The sequence below is a fragment of the Mixophyes fleayi genome, chromosome 1, assembly GCF_038048845.1.
Source record: "Mixophyes fleayi isolate aMixFle1 chromosome 1, aMixFle1.hap1, whole genome shotgun sequence".
Classification (NCBI taxonomy): domain Eukaryota; kingdom Metazoa; phylum Chordata; class Amphibia; order Anura; family Limnodynastidae; genus Mixophyes; species Mixophyes fleayi.
The window spans coordinates 360,253,456-360,276,306 of NC_134402.1; the positions used below are offsets into that span (position 1 = coordinate 360,253,456).

The 22,851-nt window shown below is 41.6% G+C and overlaps 1 protein-coding gene across 2 annotated transcripts in view; it reads right to left on the bottom strand.

The window, feature by feature from the left end:
* The window catches only part of HECTD4 (HECT domain E3 ubiquitin protein ligase 4), a 236,234-nt gene that overhangs the window by 62,873 nt on the left and 150,510 nt on the right, over window positions 1–22,851 (bottom strand). For both annotated transcript variants that reach the window (XM_075178495.1, XM_075178494.1), the window contains exons 48-51: window positions 22,452–22,531; window positions 8,275–8,438; window positions 653–890; window positions 402–538 (exon numbers count right to left, since the gene is read on the bottom strand). In XM_075178495.1, coding sequence (XP_075034596.1) covers window positions 402–538; window positions 653–890; window positions 8,275–8,438; window positions 22,452–22,531 — 619 coding nt within the window. The remainder of the gene's footprint in view (window positions 1–401; window positions 539–652; window positions 891–8,274; window positions 8,439–22,451; window positions 22,532–22,851) is intronic.

Below are 22,851 nucleotides of genomic sequence, written 5' to 3' on the forward strand. Positions count from 1 at the left end.
AAATACAAGCAAATCACGGTTCAACTAAATGTTGAACTGTCATTTTAGAAACACACGAAACACCTTGGGATTAGAGATTCAATGCAAAATAAACTGAAAGAGCCACAGTTTTAGTTTTGTTAAAGGATGGGAGTTTAAAATAAGACAAGGTTAGTACAGTAAGGTATTACCATGTGATTCATAGCATTAGAAAAGATAAGTGAAGCTTTGCAAAATGAACACTATAAAGAAAACAAACAAAATTTTGTGCAAATATGTAAATTCTGAAGGGCATGCAAAATAAAAATCTTTTGCAAATTCGGAGAATATACAATCATTCTCAAATTGAGAAGTTCCATCTAATTCTTGTTCCCTTTGCAATTACAATCACCAATCAAATATCTAATTTAAAAATATCTGACCCGTGGTACATCATCGTCGTCATCATCATCACTCTCATCATCTGCAATAGGGGGAGGATGTGGATCAGGACCAGAAGTAACAAAATTTTCATAGCTCAGTTCCATCTTATATCGACAGGAAGCATCGCTGTCATATTCTAGAAGCAAAGGATGATAGACATTTTTTATACATGGTTTTTAAAACACACAATACATTTGCATAAAACATACAAGAGATGTGAATCAGGAGTCAAGCTGAAATAATTCCTTACGTTGTAACACAGTGGCTGTGGCAGCAATGCGGCATGGGGGACCGTGAGTTCCTGGGTCAGATGCTATGCTAGTTCCAGCATCATTGTCACTGTCAGATGCCATAGCAAATGGCAATGCCTCAAAGTTCGCACTTATCTCTTCAGCCAAGTCAATGCACAAATCAGCAGCATTGCGATGAGCCTGCCCCTCGGCAAAAGCAAACTGGCGTGATCCAAAATTTGCCCGGATTTTCGTATTCTATGGAAAACATAAGAAGGTAAATATTGATCTTTATAATATGTTTATATTCATAAATAGCCACATTCACTCATTTTGTTGCAGAATATTTATGTCTTCAATTACAAAGATATAACAGGGTAACATTTTTTAAAAGGTTCTTTTTATTAAAAATATGGTCAGTACCCAGGAGCAGCAACAAAAACCATGGAGAGAGACACGCACAATAGCACACTGAGCAGATTGCTTTCTACAAAACATTATCAAGGATACATTACACTATATAATAGCCCAGTCAGTGGTTGAGGAGACTACCATTCAGATAGTAATAGTGAACCAAATGGGCAAAACAGAGCCAAATTTTCCAGAGCGCCCCTTTATGAATATATACAGCTTTTTGTAATGAGGGGGACAGTTATCTATTTCTGAAGGTGTGGAGGCATCAAATGCTTCCAACATAGCAACATGCACTTACATGCATGAAAGGCTTCCGTTAGGTAAATTGTTTGAGGACATGGAAGAGCATCAGTCAAGCACATCAAGAAGGCAAACCATTAGTCATTTATATCCGAGGTACCTTTAAAATCTCCAAAAAACGTAGAACTGAATTCAAAAATCATTGTTTTATTGGGAAAGCCCAGAAAATAGCGCTGTAGACCTGACCACCATCTTGATTTGGTGTATAATAAACTCTTTACAGTATAATGAGCTGTAACAGAGGATTCATCGCAGAGACAGACCTGTCTTGAGAAGAGAAATCTGTCTGTAAGAATCACACAGTGAAATATTTGTTTGGCTTGAGTTCAAGTCATAGGCTCAGGTAGAGGATCAGCTTCACATGCAGCACTTTACAGAAACAACATGCTCGACCATGATGGTAGCAAAGAAGACAATGTTTTCCAGGCCCACTGAGGAGATGGAAGCAAAGAAGATTACAAATATCTCCAGTGAGTAATACTACTAAGTAATAATCTATCTATCCATCTCTCTCTATATATATATATATATATATATATATATATATATATATATATATATATATATATATAGACAACCAACAAGTTGATATAAATGGCGCTAGTAACCACAGCGTGACAGAATTACCAATATAAATCAATTACAGTATCAAATGGATAAAGTTCCAGATATATAGTTGGCTCAAGTATGAGCGGCAGCCACGATGACCTGTAGCCAGATGGTTAGTCCGGAAATGGAAACACTGCAACAGAAGACAGGCACGGCGCCTCAATGTGTATTATCAATTGTATATATAGACGGATGTAATAAGCTGCGTACCATAAGGTTTTAGTAGGTCGTCTTAATCATAGATGGGAGACCCTCCTTCTAGGCTGTTCCTCCCAATAAATCACACATCGGACAATGCAGGAGAAAGGAGAGTAACATAGAGTAGTACGGTCATAGTATACATCACACTTCTTGTGAGCATGCACACCACCTACTTAGGTATCCTTATTGTGAAAAAAATCATATGTACCCAAGGTGGAGGACCATATATAGTATATTAAACACCCACGTGATGTATAATAATAAACTGCGTACCAGATGTTTTCTAGGTAAAAACATTAGTAGGTTCCTTAGATGATCAAATATATTCTCTCCATCTCAACCTCATTTATAGGCGGCGAAAATGACACAGAGAGGAGAAGTATAAATATACAATTGAGTTTTAATAAAAAAGGTATAACAATGCACTTACATCAAGGAGTGCAAATATGTGCTGGCAAGACAGGCTCAACGCGTTTCGTCCCGGTAACAACGGGACTTCCTCAGGAGCAAAATAATAGATAATCATACCTTGTAAATCTCCAGCTTTATATAACGCTGAGGCGCCATCTTGGCGCATGCGCAGATGCCGCCCATCACCGCGCACGTGTCAAAACAACTTTATTGGCACAAGTTAATATCAGTGCAAGACTAGATAGACCTCGCATATATAGTATTTATAATAGCTCACATCATTGTTTGTCCATATAAATGTGAATAACACAATCACCTTAAATAAATGATTCACTTTAAACCAAGGACCCAACTCAAGATTATATTTCAGCCATACGGGAGTTACTATCAAAAGGTCTTCATGACAATATTCTATCAAAAGAAGAGTTTCAGTTCTTATTTACATCTTGTCCTGTCATCCCTACCTTTTACTACCTCCCTAAAATCCACAAGGATATGTTAAGACCACCGGGACGACCAATAATTTCGGGTATTGATTCCCTCACGTCTAACTCTTCAAAATATGTAGACTTTTTTTTGAGGAAGTATGTTAGTTCCCTGAATTCATATCTTAAGGATACAAATAGTATTTTACAAATACTACAGGGATTTGTGTGGGATAGTAGCTATTATTGGGCTACCATTGATGTCCAATCCCTTTACACTTCTATACAACATGAAAAAGGTATTGAATCTTGTAGGGAATTTCTAGATCAGGATAGCTCCGTTACAACAGAACAAAGAGATTTTTTATGTGATCTTATTGGTTTTATTCTCTCATATAATTATTTCAAATTTTTGGATACATTTTATCTTCAAACATGGGGTACAGCCATGGGTACCACTTTTGCACCCAGCTTTGCCAATCTTCATATGGGCAGCTGGGAAGCTAAATATTTATATTCACTCAATCCTTTTTCAGATAAGATCAAGTTGTATAAACGTTACATTGATGACAATGTACTTATGTACTCTACTTATTTGGAATGGTACTCCAGATGAATTCGATGAGTTTCTGGAATATATTGGCAGGAATGAATATAATCTTAAATTTACTGCTAATATAAGTAATATACAAGTGGAATATTTGGACCTCATTTTAACATCAAATGATACTCAGGTGATTACTAAAAATTATATTAAACATGTAGATATAAACAGCTATCTACACTTTAATAGTTGCCATCAGAGAAAATGGAAGGAGAATATTCCTTTTTCTCAGTTTAATAGAATAAAAAGAAATTGTAGCTGTAATAACGACTTTGAGGAACAACTTTGTGTTTATACTGATCGCTTTAAAGAAAGGGGATATCCACACCAAGTACTCAATGACGCTACCAGGAAAATTAAACAAAAGGATAGAGTTGAAACATTGAATTATACCATCAAACAAGATAAAGGTGAAATGATACCCTTTAAAACAGAATTTAATAGTGGGGAAAACTTGATTAGATCAACTATAAGAAAACATTGGGGGATTTTGCAGAGAGATCCGATACTCTCTACAATACTCCCAGATAAACCAATGTTAATTTTTCGGAAAAATCGTAGTCTAAAAGAGTTGATAGCTCCAAGTTTACTTCTGAGTAAAACAACCACCCAGAAATCATCTAGTTTTATACCGGATAAGATAGGATCAGTGAGATGTTCTCACTGTAATATATGTCGATATATGGATCCAGCAACAACTTTCTTTTATAATCACGATAATAGTAGGAAATTTAATGTAAAGCAGCGAATGGATTGTTTATCTACTTCGGTTATTTATATGTTGGAGTGCTCCTGTAAATTAAAAAAGGTTGGTAAGACTAAACGTCTGTTAAAACTGCGTATACAGGAGCATATCCGTAACATTAAAAATGGAGTACAAAGTCATTCAGTTTCTAGACACTTCACACAAAAACATAATAGTGATCCAAAATATCTTAAGTTTATGGCCTTAGAAAAAGTAACATTAAATTCAAGGGGGGGAGATTTACAGCGTAAACTCTCCCAACGTGAGATGTTTTGGATACTTCAATTAGGTACCATGACTCCATCTGGACTTAATGAGAATTATGAGTTCGCTCCCTTTCTGTAATTTATTACTGATTTAGACGTAATTTTATGTTAATCATACTTGAGTATCTGAGAATATATGTTATAGTATATAATTATATCTTGTTATACTATTTAACTGTGTGTCTTGAATTATGCAAGGGAGATAGATAGGAGTATACTGGGAATTATCACCTTTTTAATTTTAATTATATTTTTAATTATATTGTTATGTTTAATGTATTAACTGTTATGCACTTTTTTTGCACTTTTTGGCCAATAATAGATCTATTTGAACTAAAGAGTTATATATTATAGCGATGTTTATTATATAATAATGATTTTTTATTGGATAATTTTTATTGGATATGTGTAGAGGTCTGGTTGGGTTATATATTCAGATTTTGCAGCTAATAGTGATATACAATTTTTAACGTGTCTTTTAATAGCGATATTTAATTATGTCAATTATGTGCTATGTACCTTGGTTTAAAGTGAATCATTTATTTAAGGTGATTGTGTTATTCACATTTATATGGACAAACAATGATGTGAGCTATTATAAATACTATATATGCGAGGTCTATCTAGTCTTGCACTGATACTAACTTGTGCCAATAAAGTTGTTTTGACGCGTGCGCGGTGATGGGCGGCATCTGCGCATGCGCCAAGATGGCGCCTCAGCGTTATATAAAGCTGGAGATTTACAAGGTATGATTATCTATTATTTTGCTCCTGAGGAAGTCCCGTTGTTACCGGGACGAAACGCGTTGAGCCTGTCTTGCCAGCACATATTTGCACTCCTTGATGTAAGTGCATTGTTATACCTTTTTTATTAAAACTCAATTGTATATTTATACTTCTCCTCTCTGTGTCATTTTCGCCGCCTATAAATGAGGTTGAGATGGAGAGAATATATTTGATCATCTAAGGAACCTACTAATGTTTTTACCTAGAAAACATCTGGTACGCAGTTTATTATTATACATCACGTGGGTGTTTAATATACTATATATGGTCCTCCACCTTGGGTACATATGATTTTTTTCACAATAAGGATACCTAAGTAGGTGGTGTGCATGCTCACAAGAAGTGTGATGTATACTATGACCGTACTACTCTATGTTACTCTCCTTTCTCCTGCATTGTCCGATGTGTGATTTATTGGGAGGAACAGCCTAGAAGGAGGGTCTCCCATCTATGATTAAGACGACCTACTAAAACCTTATGGTACGCAGCTTATTACATCCGTCTATATATATATATACAATTGATAATACACATTGAGGCGCCGTGCCTGTCTTCTGTTGCAATATATATATATATATATATATATATATATATATATATATATATATATATATATATATATATATATATATATATACACACACACACACATACATACACAAGTTAACCCGTGCATGATACTCATGCATTCTAGTCAAATCAAGCTACTCAAGGTCTTAAAAAGGTTCTTGTCATGCATTTGGGCCTAGCCCTGGCCTCCTCAGGGGAAGAGCGTTACTTCCCGACGCAAACCCCCTTTTTAATGTGTGTTCATGAGGTAAAATTACCTCACGAAAATGAGTTTGACCCCTCAACTCGTAAATTTAGCCTTTACTACCCCTCCCACTGGGGGAAGGGGGGATGATGGAAGTTAACTGACTTCACTATTCTAATTTTTTTGTCAAATAATGTCAGTATACCAAATTTCAGGTCAATTGGATGAGTCCTTTCTGAGAAAATAGTTTTTTCCACACACACGCCGCTAGGCTTTTACATATTAGATAATGCTAAGAATTTAGTAGGTCAGTGTATATGTATGTATATATATATATATATATATATATATATATATATATATATATATATATATATATATATACATACACACACACACACACACACAAGTTAACCCGTGTATGATACTCATGCATTCTAGTCAAATCTAGCTACTTAAGGTCTTAAAAAGGTTCTTGTCATGCATTTGGGCCATTGCCCAGGCCTCCTCAGGGGAAGAGCGTTACTTCCCGACGTAAGCGCCCTTTTTTAACGTGGTTTTGTCCACATGTCACCACCTCATCATTCTTCTCCATCACCTCATCCTTCATTTTCATCGCCACATCTATCCAGATCTCTATCCAGACACAGGGATCTCTCTCTGCGGTCCTGAGTATTACACTCCTCTCACTCTGTCACCCCCGGCAACCACCAACCACTCCCCACTGTCACTCCCGGCAACCACCAACCACTCCCAACTTTCACTTCTCCTTCAAGAAATGTATACATATTTTTTTTAATCTTTATAAACACTTTTAACAATTAACAAATTAAAAACATCTTAGTATACCAAATTTCAGCCCTTTCTGATTTTTTTTTCCCACACACACTAAGAATTTAGTAGGTCAGTGTATAACTCCGCCCAGCAGGTGGCGCTGCAGCTTGGTTTTATTTTTTACACACACACACACACACAGACTAACACACGCCACTAAGCATTTATATGAGAGAGAGAGAGAGAGAAATCTCTGTGTGTGTGTATATATATATATATATGTAAATAAATAAATAAATTGTGGTTATGTGTAGTCCCCTCTAGAGAACAGTAAATGAAGATGTAACTGCCTTCAGGGTCAATATAACAATTTTGCATCTCCACATCAATAGATTTGCTTACCAAAAAGGTTCAGTTCGTAGAGGGTCTGGTTGAGCTAGGCTGCCTTCCCTGCTTCTGAGCACAAGGAGCAGGAGATGGTAGCACCCCAAAGTAACCAGAAATGTGCAACCCATAATTCTGGACCCCCAAGTTTGGTCCGAGAATCTGTTTTAGGTGGTACTCCAGTTGTCAGATAAGCAATACATTTTATAAATTACATACAATACATTTAATTGCGAATCGCCACTTTTAAGATTTCAGAACACTGGTACAGTGGCAAGGTGTCCCTAGAACAATGACACAGTTTTAAAGAAATGAACAAAGCCCACTGTTCTGACCTATGAAGAACCAGATTCTAAAGAGGACAAATAGGGGGAAATATCTCAAGGAGTGCACAGAGCATTTTAAAAATTAACTAAAACTCAACACCACTTTGCATACATTAAAGCTTCTATGAGACAATATACTAAATTCCATAAAGTGGCACCACTGAAAAGCCATGTAATTCAAGGAAATGATCCCTGCAAACTGCACCAAGCAGACAGATAGAACACTCGCTCCCATCCACCCTCAAGTAACATAGGCAGTCTTTCGCCCTAAGATAATATATGTCAAATATTAATCAAGGAATAGCTTCTTGAATCACACTGGAAAGTAAGTGATCAGATCAAGAGTATTGACCGCTTCTTTCATCTGAAAGACTAGTGCATTAGATGTGCTGCCTTCCATGTGCATTAAGTCAATGATCTACAATAAATGGGAATAACACAGCCCTAAATTGACTAACATGATATATCTAGCTGGTGGGAGTAATTCCTAAATATTTCAAACAGTACTCACTTGGCAGGGAGCAAATAAAATAAAGCTCTCACAATTTAAACTTGACTAACTCTGATGTGCCTTGTTTGATCCAAATCTGTATTATTTCATACCTGAACAACAATCTTAACTACAAGACAGATTAGCACTTACCTTTTTCTGAATATGTACAACTGGCCACATTCCTCCTGACACATCTTCTAAGAAGGGTCCGAGCCTCTGCCCACAGTAGGTGAAGTAAACTCTGCCCTTGGCAGGCTGACCCGGGGGTGGTGGGGTGCCCTCTGTCCTCTCCCAACCTATACCAGCAGCATCACCTATAACACAAACAATGCTGTATTGCTTAGACATATATGTAGGTCTATAATGAAGCAAACTAAAGGTACAGTCTCGGGAAGAAGGAAAACAAGTGGATGCTTGGGTGAGAGCAGAGGAAATTTTATATATATATATATATATATATATATATATATATATATATATATATATATATAAAACAACGAAAATATTTTTTTACTGTGCTGGTAGATGTAGTAATGGGGAAGAGAGGCAATTATTGTTACATTCCAGTGTGAATAGTATTAATGTAAAGGTTTTTTTTAATCAGCAAAAGGGTGACAGGCTCCATTTCAACCTGAAAGGCTAGCGACACCCATAGCTGATTGAGTAATAACATCCCGTCCCTGTCCCATCGAAAACCCACACCAGTCTGCTAAGTCTGAAAACTGTGGGAATGTTTGAGCCCTGTTAATGTGGTCCAGTAGTAGTAATTTGCCTTCGCCAGCCCATTTTGTGTACATGGGAGCGCTAGAGTCCGGGCGTGAAGGTACGATTGCAAGAATGGGCGGCCATCAGTCAGTATGTGAGCCAGAAGTTGACTGACGGCATGCCAGGGCAAATTGCAGAGGCCTTCAAAAAGAAGGGTCAACACTGCAAATATTGACTCTTTGCATAAATTTAATGTAATTGTCAATAAAAGCCTTTGACACTTATGAAATGCTTGTAATTTTACTTCAGTATACTGTAGCAACATCTGTGAAAAAGGTCTAAAAACACTGAAGCAGCAAACTTTTTGAAAACCAATACTTGTGTCATTCTCAAAATATAACTGTAAATCTAAGATTATTGGGAGTGTTAAACATAGCACAGCCATTATTCCGATACCTATAAAATGTATTCTATGATACACTTCTGGATGGACTTAATCTTTCTCAGCTCATCACACATTCCAAAACTGACTGGGGCTGACATCATTTCCATCTCCTAGTCAGAGGACACAACCACATCAGTGCACAGTTATACCTCTCCTGTACAACTCTTAACTTTATTCGGAGGTTAGACTAATCAGACGCATGCATGCCTGAGAGGCTAGGCTGAGAATACTAGATTTTCTCAAACTTAATGTTTCGGACAAAATATTTGCATTCGACAATATGGAAGTTCCATAAAGCCACCACTCATGGCATATTCTTCAGCTTAGCTTTGGCCCGAAGAAAGGCTACAAAAGAGAAGCGGCTTTGGAGTCCCATAGACAGATTTTTAACACTAAACAAAGCTGACCAACTAATAAAATAGGATGCAAGCTAAACACTTTGAAATGACAAGCGTAATGCTTTGTTTGCAGTTAAAGCAGGCAAGACTCAGCAGAAGTTATATGATAAGGGACAAACTATTGGCTGCCAAATGAAAAGTTATGTGGTCAAGTGGTAAAACAATTATTTTAAGTTAAAATTGTAGAAGAATTTAGATTGTTATGTGTCACACTTTATTATATTTCAAACACAGAGCAAAACTGCCCAAAAATTAACTAACCTGTTTCGGTTATCCACCTCCAGAATCAAATTTCTCAATAAAGCCATATTGACAGAAGAAACCCTTAAAGTTAGAACATCATTTAACTCAACATCAGCCTCTGGTTAAGATGGCTTTACAACTCATTGTTATAAGAAGTTAAGTGGACTACTAGCCTCCATGCTCACTCATTTTATCTCCTTACTGTAAGGATAAAAGCTAGACTCAGCATTGATTCAAACCAAGATCATGGTTACACACAAAACGGACAAAGATCTAGATTTGTGTGCAAGCTACTGCCCAATCTCGTTATTGACTAACAATCTAAAAATATTTGACAAAGTATTGGCTATCAGGTTGGGTGAAATAGTTGCCTCCCGCCTGGATTGTACCGGGTAAACAGACAGCAGACAACTCTAGATGGGAGTTTGATCGCATTCACAGTTCAAAACTCCTATCCCTAATTGTGGCCTTTCAGATATTGAATGGTACACGTCAGTGGTGCCCGCTCCCCCCCTTCATTTTTGCCCCTTTCCATAAAGCATCTAGTGCCAACATTAGAGACAATCCAGACATATCTGGCATCTGGCTTTGTAAAAGGAAACACAAGACCTTTATATGCAGGTGATATCTTATTATATCTCTCTTGTTCCATGACCTTGTTGCCTAATCTTAAAAATGAAATAATATTCTCTTGACTGCAAAAAAGAAAGTAGTGGACTTTAATATTCACCCCCTTTCTCTAGCCCAAAAAAACTTCTTGAGACAGACTTTAATGTTAGCTGCCAATTGATAAAGTGTGACATAACTTTGGACAACTAAATGTATAAAGATCAGCTGTACGCTGCCAACTTTCCCCACAAAGCTAAAAATTGTAAAGCACGATCTTGCCAACTGGCACACATGCCTGATATCAAGAATTGGCAGAATGCCGTCATTTAAAATAAATATCCTACTGTCTTTTATATCTATTTCAAACACTTCTGGTGAAAATCCCCAGTACCTATTTATCGTATGTATAAAAATCCTCTTTTCTCATTCATTCAATCTAGGGGACAATGCTACCATGGGGACGTTCTAAAGCAGTCCCCCTAAGGGAGGGACCGCCCTGCCCGTAGAGCACTGTAGGCAAAATTATCGTCCGAGGACGCAAAGACATTGAAATGATAAAACTTAGTAAATATATGGACCGAGGACCAGGTGGCTGATCTACAAAGCTGGTCAGCCAAGGCACCATTCCTCGCTGCCCAAGAAGCCTCCACCGCACGGGTGGAATGGGCAGAAATCCTATCTGGCACAGGTCTATTTGCATTCACATACACCTGGTTAATGGTTGAGTTAAGTCATCTGTCAATAGTTTGTTTGGAAGCTGCCCATCCCCATTTATGGTAATCAAATAAAATGAATAATGAATAGGTCCTTCGAATATGGGCTATCCTAATGACATAAATTCAGAGGGCCCTGACCACATCCAGGAACTCCATAGTGTTACGTTCAGAAGACGACGCCACTTCTCGGAACACTGGAACTATGAGTTCCTGGTTTATATAAAATCCTGAAACCACCTTTAGCAGGAATGAAGAGACGGTACGGACCACTGCCCGATCATAATGAAATACAAGAAAAGGTTATCTACATAAAAAAGCCCCCAACTCTGATACTCTGGGAGTCGATGCAATAACCAGCAGGAACGCTACTTTCCACAAAAGAAAACGAAAATCCGATGACAAGATGCAAGAGTTCAAAAGGTGGCCCTTGCAGCATATTAAGTACCAAGTGTAGATCCCAAGGTGAAGTGGGCGGAACACATGGTGGTTAAATATGCAGAACCCCCTGCAAAAAAGTTTGTGTATCCAGCATATCTGCCTGTGAAAAAAGACAGAGATAGCCGAGACCTGCACTTTTAATCCTGGAGGAAGGCGAGGAAGGTGAAAGAAAGCAGTGTGAGTGTCGACTTTCACACCACCTAATACAGCTGCGCCAGATATGGTGGTATATTTTTGCCGACACTGGTTTTCAAGCCCTAAACAGTGTGTCTACCACCCTGGAGTAGAACCCTTTTGACCGCCAAAGTCTGGCTTCAACAACCATGACATTAAAGCCAGCTGAGGCAGGTCCTGGTGTCGGAATGGTCCTTCAAGTAGGAGGTTGTCTCAAAGAGGCAGCCGAAGTCCTTGAACCACCGCCATTAACAGAAAATCTGCATACCAGACCAGACGCGGGAGCCACCAGAATTACTGGAAGACCTCCCTGCTTGCCCCGTCTCAGGTCATGGGAAAGCATCGAAATGGGGGGGGGGAACAGGTACACCAACCCAAAGTCCCAGGACATGGTCATGACTTCGACAGCCATCAACAGGTCCCTGGCCCTTAAGCAGAATCTGGGGACCCGCCGGCTGTGTCTCAACGCCACCTTTGGACCAGCGATTGGAAGACCTCTGGATGGAGCGCCCACTGCCCTGGCATTATTGCATGACGGCTTAGGTAATCTGCCTCCCAGTTCTGGATGCCTGGAACGAATACTGCAGAGATTGAGAGAACCAGGCTTTCTGCCCATGCTAAGATCCGAGATGCCACCTTCATTGCTGCAAAACTTCTGGTCCCACCCCGTCTGTTGACGTAAGTCACTGCTGTGGCATTGTTGGGCTGCCGACGGACTGGGGAGCCCTGAAGGTTGGTCTGCAGTGGTTGATTATCCAGCCATGACGCTCCAGGGTGTTGATGGTAAGTGCCAGGTGGGTGCTGGAGTAGCAAATGAGCTGAGGTAGCCTTGATGAGCATGTCATCTAGGTATGGAACTATTCTCACTCCCATAAAGTGAAGGCCGGCCACCATGACCGACATTATTTTTGTAAACACCCCTGGTGCCGATGAGAGGCTGAAGGGTAGCGCCCTGAATTGGTAGTGTAGAGTACCTACTGTAAAGCGAAGCAGGGCCTGGTGTCCCTCCTAAATGGGGATGTGCAGGCGTCTTTGATGTCTATTGACGCTAGGTATTGGCCTGCTTCCATCCCATTAATTACTGACCCGAGGGACTCTATGCGAAACCTGTCCATTCGCAGGTGAAGATTTGGCATCTTTAAAATTTAGAATGGGCCGGAATAAATCATCAGGCTTGGGAAACAGAAAGAGGTTGGAGTAAAACCACTGTCCTCTCTGGTTCCCCAGCACCGGGGTGATGATCCTGGCTGAAAGAAGAGAGGCGACACACTGAAGCATCGTCTGGTTTCTTTCTGGATCACGGTGCAGTTTTGTTGTTAAAAAACAACGATGCGCGGGACCTGCAAGATCTATTATGCAGCACCATGTCATGATGCCGTGAATCCAACCTTCTTTGGAAGACGTCATCCACTGATCTTTAAACTGAAGCACACGTCCTCACACCCCGGCAGCTACGAGATGGGGTGGACGACAGTCAAGCTGTCGGCTTCTCAGGAAGTTTGGTGAGGGACGTCTTGAAGAGTAGGAAGACCTACCTCTATGAGTGTCCCCTGTTCTCGAATGGTCTGGCCCTGGAGGCCTGGGCTCTACCAGAGGGGCCCACCGAAAGGGCTGGTGAAATGAACCAAATCTTGGTATTCTTGATTTACGTACATTTACCAGAAGACAAGTACTTTTGCCACCCATGGTCTGGCAAATAATATTGTCCAATTCAGGACCAAATAAAACTGCGCCTGAGTAGGGCAGAGTTTCCAATGATTTCTTTGACTTAGTGTCTGCATCCCATCACCTTAACCACAGGGTTCTTCTAGCTGCTACAGATGATGCAGGTATAAAAGGATGAAATAAAGGATGAAGCGCAAACTGCGTTTTGGGTAGCGTCATAAGTATCCGGAAGCCTGAGGTGCAAGGCCAAGGGGAGCAAGTCTGACTTCTGCCGCCATCTGGTCAGTCCATGCTTCCATGGCCTTTGCAACCCGTGCAGATGAAAACATGGGTCTGAAGGAGGTGCCTGCCCCAATATAGATGGATTTAAAAAATCTATCTACTTTGCGATCGGTGGCATCATGTACGGTGGCTCTTCCTGGCACTGGGAGAGAGGTGTGGCGACCCAAGTGTGCCACCGTAGTATCAACCTTTGGAATCTGTTTCCAATGGGCCAGATCCTCCTCCTGTAAGGGGCACAGGGCAAGGAATCTCCGTAGGATAGTAAATCTACAATCTGGCTGTTTCCAAACTGCTTACGTGAACTCTGTTAACTCTGCTGATGGAGAAAAAATGGATTGCGCATCTTCTAATCTTTTTAGACAGAGCATAATCAGAAGCCTTGGTTCTTCTAAGTTCAAAAGGTCTAGGGCCTGACGTACTGCCAATACCAGATATTTGTGGGATTCCTCCAGGTCTGTTACCTGTGCAGAATCAGAATCATGCATGAGTTCTCCCTCCTCTTCTGATGATCCTTTGGAATTAGAGAGGGACAGAAGAGGATGAGTGGGCTGGTGTCGTTTGTTTCTTGACGGATTAAGTCTTGGCGAGACCAAGAAACAGTTTAACTGATCTGACGAAGGATGTCGACCAAGCCGGTTCTCCGGGAGGAGGCCCTGGGATAGCGAGTGAAGATTAAAGGCCAACCGGCCTTAAATTCACTTCCTCGTCTGTCACTGCTAAGGTGACTGATGCAGGGGGGTCAGTAGCTACTGATGAGGAGAGGAGATCCGCAGTAAACATTGGTATCTCCGCTGGCCTAGCAAGCAGCTGAACCAATGTCACAACAGATTGCGCTAGAGAAAATACCCACGCCAGAAGTGGTACACCAACCTGGGCCTGCGTTTGCTGGGCCACCACGTCACAGTCAAAGCAGAATGCCTCCAAGTCCTTTTGTCCAATAGGTAACTTAGCTTAACACTTTGAACAAGTAAAGTATTTTGCACAAGGTGCCTTTCCCTTGTCAGTCATTTTCTGAATGGGAATAGTGTCACCGCAACTTAACAGTATGCAATGCAGACAGTCACACAGGAAAAACTTTGGTAAGGATACAACAAATCTATGAAAGGCAGTCAAAAATTAAATTTTTATACCTACGTAAAATCTGTTTCTCTTAGTCCATTGGGGGGACACCAGGGACATTGGCAGTATAGAGTAGGGACAGGGCAAACAGGCACTTTAATTTCTGTTTACTAAGCCCTAGCTCCAACTCCTCTATACCCCACTTCCTGCTAGCCTCAGTTTATGTTTAACCAAGCCCACAGAAAGTGGAGATAGAGAGAAAACAAGAAAAGAGAATAAACTTACTAAAAATAACATTCCCTTAACAACAAGACATGTCAAACAGTAGGAGAAACCAGAGCATTAAGGGTGGGCGCCCGGTGTCCCCCAATGGACTAAGAGAAACGTAAGTATTAAAATCCAATTTTCTCTGTCTTCCTTTGGGGGACACCGGTGACAATGGGGAAATCCCAAAGCTGCCTCTAAACGCTAAGAAATTGCAGGAAGCACTTACAGACCTTGTAGAAAGTGCCCGCAGATTATTTGGGACAGGCTCCCAAGCCCCATTATATGCCTGATGGATAACAGCCATTATCCACCTAGCAATAGTCACATTAGAAGCTGGCCAGCCTCTCTTGTGAGCATCATAGAGAATCAAAATATACTCAGTCTTTCGTACCTTCTGAGACCTTTTCACATAAATACGCAAGGCTCAGACAACATCGAAATAACGAAAAGAATTATCGCTATCTGAAGACGTAGCATCAGTCAGGCCAGGAATTACAATGTCCTGATTTAGATGAAATCTAGACACGGCCTTAGGAAATAGGGCTTGGTTCGAAGAACTGCCTTGTCTTTATGAAAAACAAGAAGAGGAGAATTGCAAGATAAAGCAGCAAGCTCTGAAACTCTGCGTGCCGTAGAAATGGCCAAAAGGAAAACCGTTTTCCAGGTGAGAAATTTGAATTCCACTGTATTCAAAGGTTCAAAAGACGGATGCTGTAAAGCATTCAACACCAAATTCAAATCCCATGGTGCTACCAGAGAAACATACTGAGGTTGTATATGAAGTACGCCCTAAATGAAAGTTTGCACATCAGGTATGACAGCAAGATTTCTTTGAAAGAAGACCGAAAGAGCTGACACCTGACCCTTCAGAGAACTAAGATGCAAACCTGCATCCAACACGTCCTGCAAGAACCTAAGTAACCTGGCCAAACGAAAAGAAGAAGTAGGATATCCCTTCTTTTCACGCCAGCCAATATATGTCTTCAAGACGAGATGATAGATTTTTGCAGAAGCTGGTTTCCGAGCATGAAGAATGGTTTGCACCACACGTTCGGAAAAACCCTTAGCTCTTCGGATCATGGCTTCAACAGCCATGTCGTTAAAGCCAGACATTGTAAACCTAGATGACAAAAGGGACCTTAAGTTAATAGGTCTGGGCGTAAAGGCAACCGCCACAACCGAGCTCCTGCCATGGAGAGCATGATTGTGTACCAGGCCCTCTGCGGCCACTCCGGCACTACTAGAAGAACTGGAACACCCTCTCTCTACTTTTTTTTAACACCCTTGGGAGCATGGCCACCAGTGGAAAAAGGTACACTAAGCGGTACCTCCAAGGGACAGACATGGCGTCTATAGCGACAGCCTTAGGATCTCTTGTGGTTCAATCGGGATGCCATCATGTCGACATCTGGTGGCCCCCACCATTAAACCAACTGATGAAACACCTCCGGATGGAGGGACCATTCGCCGGGATGAAGAGTCTGCCTGCTTAGAAAATCTGCTTGCCAATTTTCTATTCCGGGAATAAAGAGGGCCATGAGCGACAGAATGCAAACCTCGGCCCACTGAAATATCTTGAGTGTCTCACGCATGGCCAAGGGACTCTTGGTGCCGGCCTCATGATCGAGATATACCAATGCCGTGGCATTGTCTGAATGAATCTTCACTGGCCTTCCCTGCAGCAAGTGTTGCGCGCTCATAAGAGCATGAAACACTGCTCGCAGTTCCAAGACATTGATTGGAAGCTTGGATTCCTTCTGAGTCCAAAGACCCCGAAACCGAGCATGAAGACAGACGGCCCCCCCAACCTCGAAGGCTGGCATCCATTGTGATCAAAGTCCCATTCCAAATTGAGAATTTGCGTCCCCTGGCGAGATTATGTTTGTGTAACCACCAAAGAAGCGACTGACGAGTCTGTGGAGACAGGCAGATACCTGCCAGATTCAGAAGGGATTGGTTGCATTGCGACAGAAGTTCCAACTGGAACTGCCGTGCATGAAACTGAACAAACTGGATTGCCTTGAAAGTGGATACCATCTTGCCCAGAACTCTCATTGCGAAATGTATCGAAGGCCTCCTTGCCGCCAAACAGAAGTTTCACCATCTTCTGCAAGGCTAGAATCTTGTCCTGGGGTAATAATACCTGTCATTGTCGGGTGTCGCACAAAAGACCCAAAAAGATCATCCACTAGGATGGGATCAACTTGGACTTCTTGAAGTTGAGAATCCAACCGTAATACTCCAGAGTCTGGATTACTACCTGGATACGCGACTGAAGCACCTCTGGAGAATCTGCCATTAAAAGAAGATCGTCCAGGTGAGGGATGATTGTAATCCCCTTGGACCTTAGGAGAGCAGCCATGACCGAAAGGATCTTGGTGAAGATACGTGGGGCCGTGGCCAGACCAAAGGGAAGAACCTGAAATTGGAAGTGCTCTGATCGAACCGCAAACACAAAATAAAAAAAAACATATTTGGGCTGCTAATCAGCCCAGACGCAGCCCGTTCGCCGGGCACTTAAACCAAACTGAGGCTAGCAGGAAGTGGGGTATAGAGGGGGAGGAGATAGGGCTTAGTAAACAGAAGTTAAAGTGCCTATTCACCCTGTCCCTACGCTATAGCCCAATGTCCCCCCAAAGGAAGACAGAGAAAGTAGTATCCTGTAATAATCTACGATATGAGTGTAAGCTTAGAATATATATATATATATATATATATATATATATATATATATATATATTTTTTTTTTTTTTAATGTATAACAGTACCAATATACCCCTAGTAATATAGAGTATAGAAGTTTAGAGCAATATAAAATATATAATTGTGGTACTTAGCCTTCCAACAGGCTAAGCCAAGTCTACAGGAGAGAAATCTGTCAGCAGCATATGCAGTGTTCAGGATGAGAGTCTGCTGGTTTCCTGGGCATTATTTGGCACCCCTGGAAGAGTCCAAAGTCCTGTGTGCGGTGGGGTGAACTCTATTTTCTTTAGTTCTGTCCACTAGGTGTTCCAGCACCTGTATTAGCGATCTTAATCTGCAGCTTCTTTTAATAAGCATGCAGATATCGCTCCGTTCCGCATCCAATTCTTAAAGGATAATAGTTATGACCGAGATTTCCCCTCTCCCATTCCTGAGGGAGGAACTTGGTCTGATCCAAAAAATGTCTGCCACCACTGCTTCGATTACGGATGCTCCATGCCTTTTTGGCAGCGCAGGTATATTGGGAAACTGTCAGTGTGACAGTGTCTTCTCAAGCCGCCTGTCAGCACTGAAAAAACGCAGGTGCTGACAGCTCTCACTGTCAGACAGCTATTGTGCAGCTGTATATTGAGGAAGCGTGCACTTTCTTTCTGGGGCACGCTACCTGGATTCTTTTAGGAGAAAAAAAAATACCCTTTGGTAAAAAAGAATAAGGAATAAAATAAATCTAGCTAGCATAAAGAAGTAAGCCCAACTTCTTGGGTACTTAACCAACACCTGGGGAGCTACAAGGGTTGCAGAGGGGAGGGGACTGTCAGCTAGATACATTTAACAAAGTTAACTAGTTGAGTGCCAACTTCACGCTCCCCTCATACAACCCATGCTAGCAGCATTCCCACTATGTCCCTCCTATAGAGAACGATCCTCAATTTTTACTAATAACACAGTTCAGAAGACAGGGCCTAACAAAGCCAAACACGGAACACCAAAACAGGAAAACAGCAAACAATCAGAACAAAGGGTGGGAGCGCAGTGTCCACCAATGGACTAAAAGAAATGGATTTTTTAAGCGAGTAACAGAAATCTTCTTTACTCTGTCGCCCTATTTGGGAACACTACAATACAATGGGGATATTCCAAAGATGCTCTGAAATGGCTGCACTTAAAACCTTTCGCCCAAAGTTAGCATCCTGGGATGCAAATCCCTACAACTTGTAGAATTTAGCAAAGTTGTGGACAGATGAACGCATAGCAGTCCGGCACGACTTTTCGGCCGAAGCACCATGATGCACTGCCCACGAAGCTCCAACAGTCCTAGATGAATGAGATTTTGAGCCCACCGGCAAAGCTGACTGACCGCAAGCCAACCAAATAGTCAAAGTGATCCAACAAGCAAGAGACAGCCTAGAGGCCACCCAACCACACTTGTGTGCATCATACAGAACAAACCTAAAGAGCAGCAACAAAGAAGGCTTTGAAAGAGAAGATGAAGAGGCAACCAGACGGGTGGACCCATGGTTATCCCGAGGATATCCGAGCACCACACCCAGGGTGGCCAGTCTGGAACCACCAGGATGGCGACCATTCTTCCTTCAGCTTCTTGAGCACCTGTGGGAACATGGGAATGGGAGGAAACAAGTACACCAGACATAACTGCTATGGAATCATCACTGCATTGGTGGTAGAATCCACAGACTTCGTGCAGAAAAGAGGGACCTTGAAGTTCAGGCGGGATGCCATGAGATCTCTCTGTTGACCCAAACGCTGAGTCAGAAGGGTAAACACATCTTTGTGAAGACACCATTCCCCCGGATATTCTGTTGCAGCTGAGGTTAACCGCCTCGCAGATTTCCACCGCTGGGGATGAAGACGGCCAAAATCACAACATGGGGCTCCACCCAGAACATGATCCTTCCTGTCTCCTTCATTGCCATGGCTCTGCGGGTTCTCCCCTGATGGTTTATGGAGGCTACCACTGTCGCACTGTCCGACTGGACTTTCAGGGGGCTTGCCACCGAGCCTATACAAGTACCCTGTAGATCACCCTGATTTCCAGTATCTGGCTGTCTCAGAGTCCCTGGATCTTGAGAGCACCTTGAAGCCCAGGACTGAAACAAGTTTGTGGAGGATGTTGGACAGTACAAGCCCTCTCTAGCTTCGGAACCAGAACGAGGTTGGAGTAAAATCCTCTTTCCAGAGAAGGGACCGGAATAATTACTCCAGAAAACGAAGTTTCTGGATTGCCTTCCTGTGCGCTAGAGCCTGCAGGATGGCAATCCCATAGTAAAGAATCCGCGATGAGGGAAATGCACAAGATCGATCACATAACCCTGAATGACAACCCCTCTAACCTCGGCATTGGGGAATGATGCAAGCCACTGGTTCTGAAGCTGCATGAGGCGAGCCAGTACAACAATCCCATGACTGGGAGTCCTGACATGCAGAGACTGCCTCTGCAGGCCAGGAATTTCCATGTCTGGCAGACCATCAGCCCCTTTGAAAACCTCCCATTGAGCAAGCATACTGACCTCTGGCGGGATCCCCACATGACCTACTGAAGGTATGAAAGGACAAACATAGGATGCTCAGGTTTAGTTTGGATAAACGGCAAACATTTAATTTTTACCACCAGTGGCCACCTGAATGATCTGATCCAACTGGGATCAGAAGAGAGTCACCCTGTGAAAGGGTAAATACTCTAGTGTACGCTTTGATTCAGCATCCAATGACTACGAGCGTAGCCATAAAGAATGCCTGGCTACTATAATGAGCACAGAGAGTTTGGAATTAACTGAGATCACTTTCAAAGATGCTTGACTTAAAATCCAAAGTCTCTCTAATGTGATCATCAAGCACAAGCAAGTCAGCCAGTCGATGAATTTCTTGCAACCCCTTAGCCAGTAGTTTGAACAGACTGTCCACCACCACATCAGCAGAGCAAAGTAAAAAAAAAAAAAAAATCACACTTCTTATCTGTGGAGTCCCAGAGTGAAACACCACCCTGCACAAGGAGAGCAGTGGTTCTGGTTAGGCAGGCAATGGGAGGATCAACTGCCGGAGAAGGCTCCCATTTTGCAGACTCCTCCATTGGCAGGGGTAAAGGGATTTAAAATTTTCGCGGCATGAAACTTCGTCTGGTTTCTGCCAAGCTTCTGAAATTAATTCCAAAAGTTGAAGAGACGGAGGGCAATAGGTCACTTGTTTCTTTTTGCCAATTAAAAATAGAGACATGCCAGCAGAGTCTGAAACCTCGGGAACCGCAAACCCTAAAGTGTGCCGAACCCCCATAACTAGGTTGTGCACGATCTGAACAGTGGAGGAATCTTCAATACTATAAGAGTTCTCTTCGCCAGACTCCCAAAGCAACTCACCCACCTCATCGGAAGACAGGTCAGAATCAGAAATACTGTATCTGAACCGGCTGCGGAACATGACGTTTACTCATCATCCTATGGGGTGCACAAAGGAGGAGTTCTAAAGAGGAGGAGGCCCTAGCAAGACCCTGGGCAGAACTCCGCAAGAGATGCCAAACCAATCTCAGTCTGTGACACCCCACTAGTGGATTTTACCAGCTGTGAAGGCAGAATGTGTGGTGAGAAAATTAATGATGCCCACAAGGCCTCTGGCTCAGACTGTCCACAAGACAATTTAGCATTACATTTTGCACAAGTATAATGCAGCACAGACTTTCCAGCAGATCCTTTTGTCTTGGAAGTCATTTTCTCAGCCATAGCGGTAAATTATATCAATTACCAGAAAAAGTGCAGAAACTAATATTTTTCCCGTAACTCAGAAGCTGTACAACACAGAAACACTGGTCACAAACACCTATATAGGAACTATAAATTAAATAGAATATATAGGTGGGCTCACTCACTCATACTCAACTACACAAGGTGTAACAGGGTGGAGAAGAGCATGAAAAAAAACAAAAAAACAACAGTTGAAATGCACAGGTAAACCTTATACAGAGAGATACGTTACCAACAAGAGGAGACATTGACAGCAGAGAAAATGGCACCTCCTCAAGGGAAGAGCACCAAGCGGATAGAGGAGAGAGCCTTCCCTTTTCTACTCACCAGAAGTGGAAACTCCATTTAACATGTGACTGTCGCATGTATAGTTCAACTGGAGCGAGCACAGCCACAGCTGTACTCTCCGCTTCAGTGGAGATGTGCTGTGGCTGCCTGTCGACCCGGCAGAGTTCTTCTCTGCAGTGCACAACTGATCGTTGGCTAGGGGCCTCCTACCTCTTTGTCTGTTTGTTAATGCCCAGTCTTGTTTTATTAATTTGCTTCTAATTGTAAAGCGCTGCAGAGTATGCTAGTGCTATATAAATAAATGGTTAATAATAATTTAAACAAGTAAAGAGAATAAATTGTCTGAGTTGCCAGTTACTACAATAACTGGGTAAACTTACTGTAACTCGGTTACAGACCGATATAATATCTGACTGTAAATGTGTGAAACAATAGCAAACAGAATGATCTAACAAAACTATTTAATAAACACACTGACTGTCTCCTCAACAGGTGTTCTAAAGAAGTGGGGCATTTACAAAAATAAATAAATTAAATTGACATATGAATAGGAACAACAACAACGTATACACAAGTCCCATACCAGGTGATAGAGCCACATCTAATCGCACACTCTTCCATTGTAACAGACTGGACCCGTTGTAATGTACAGCTCGGCCATTGCTAAAAGAAACAAAAAAAATCTGTTAGGGCCTACAAGTTCTATTTTCCAACAAAACACCCAAGCGGGCAGTGTGTTTACAAAGCCAGTACATCATTCTGAACTTTGTACAGGACACCTTAACCATACAGATTCCTGCATAGAATAAAGACCCTTAATTATTATTTTTTTTTAAACATGTTTATATTGATCAAGTTTAACATTGGGGTACATTAATAAACAGAAAGGAGGGGAATTATTTCAAAGCACAAATTTTCAACATTCACATTTGATTTCATAGGTATATATTAGATTGACAATAGTATAAGTAGACATACTTGTT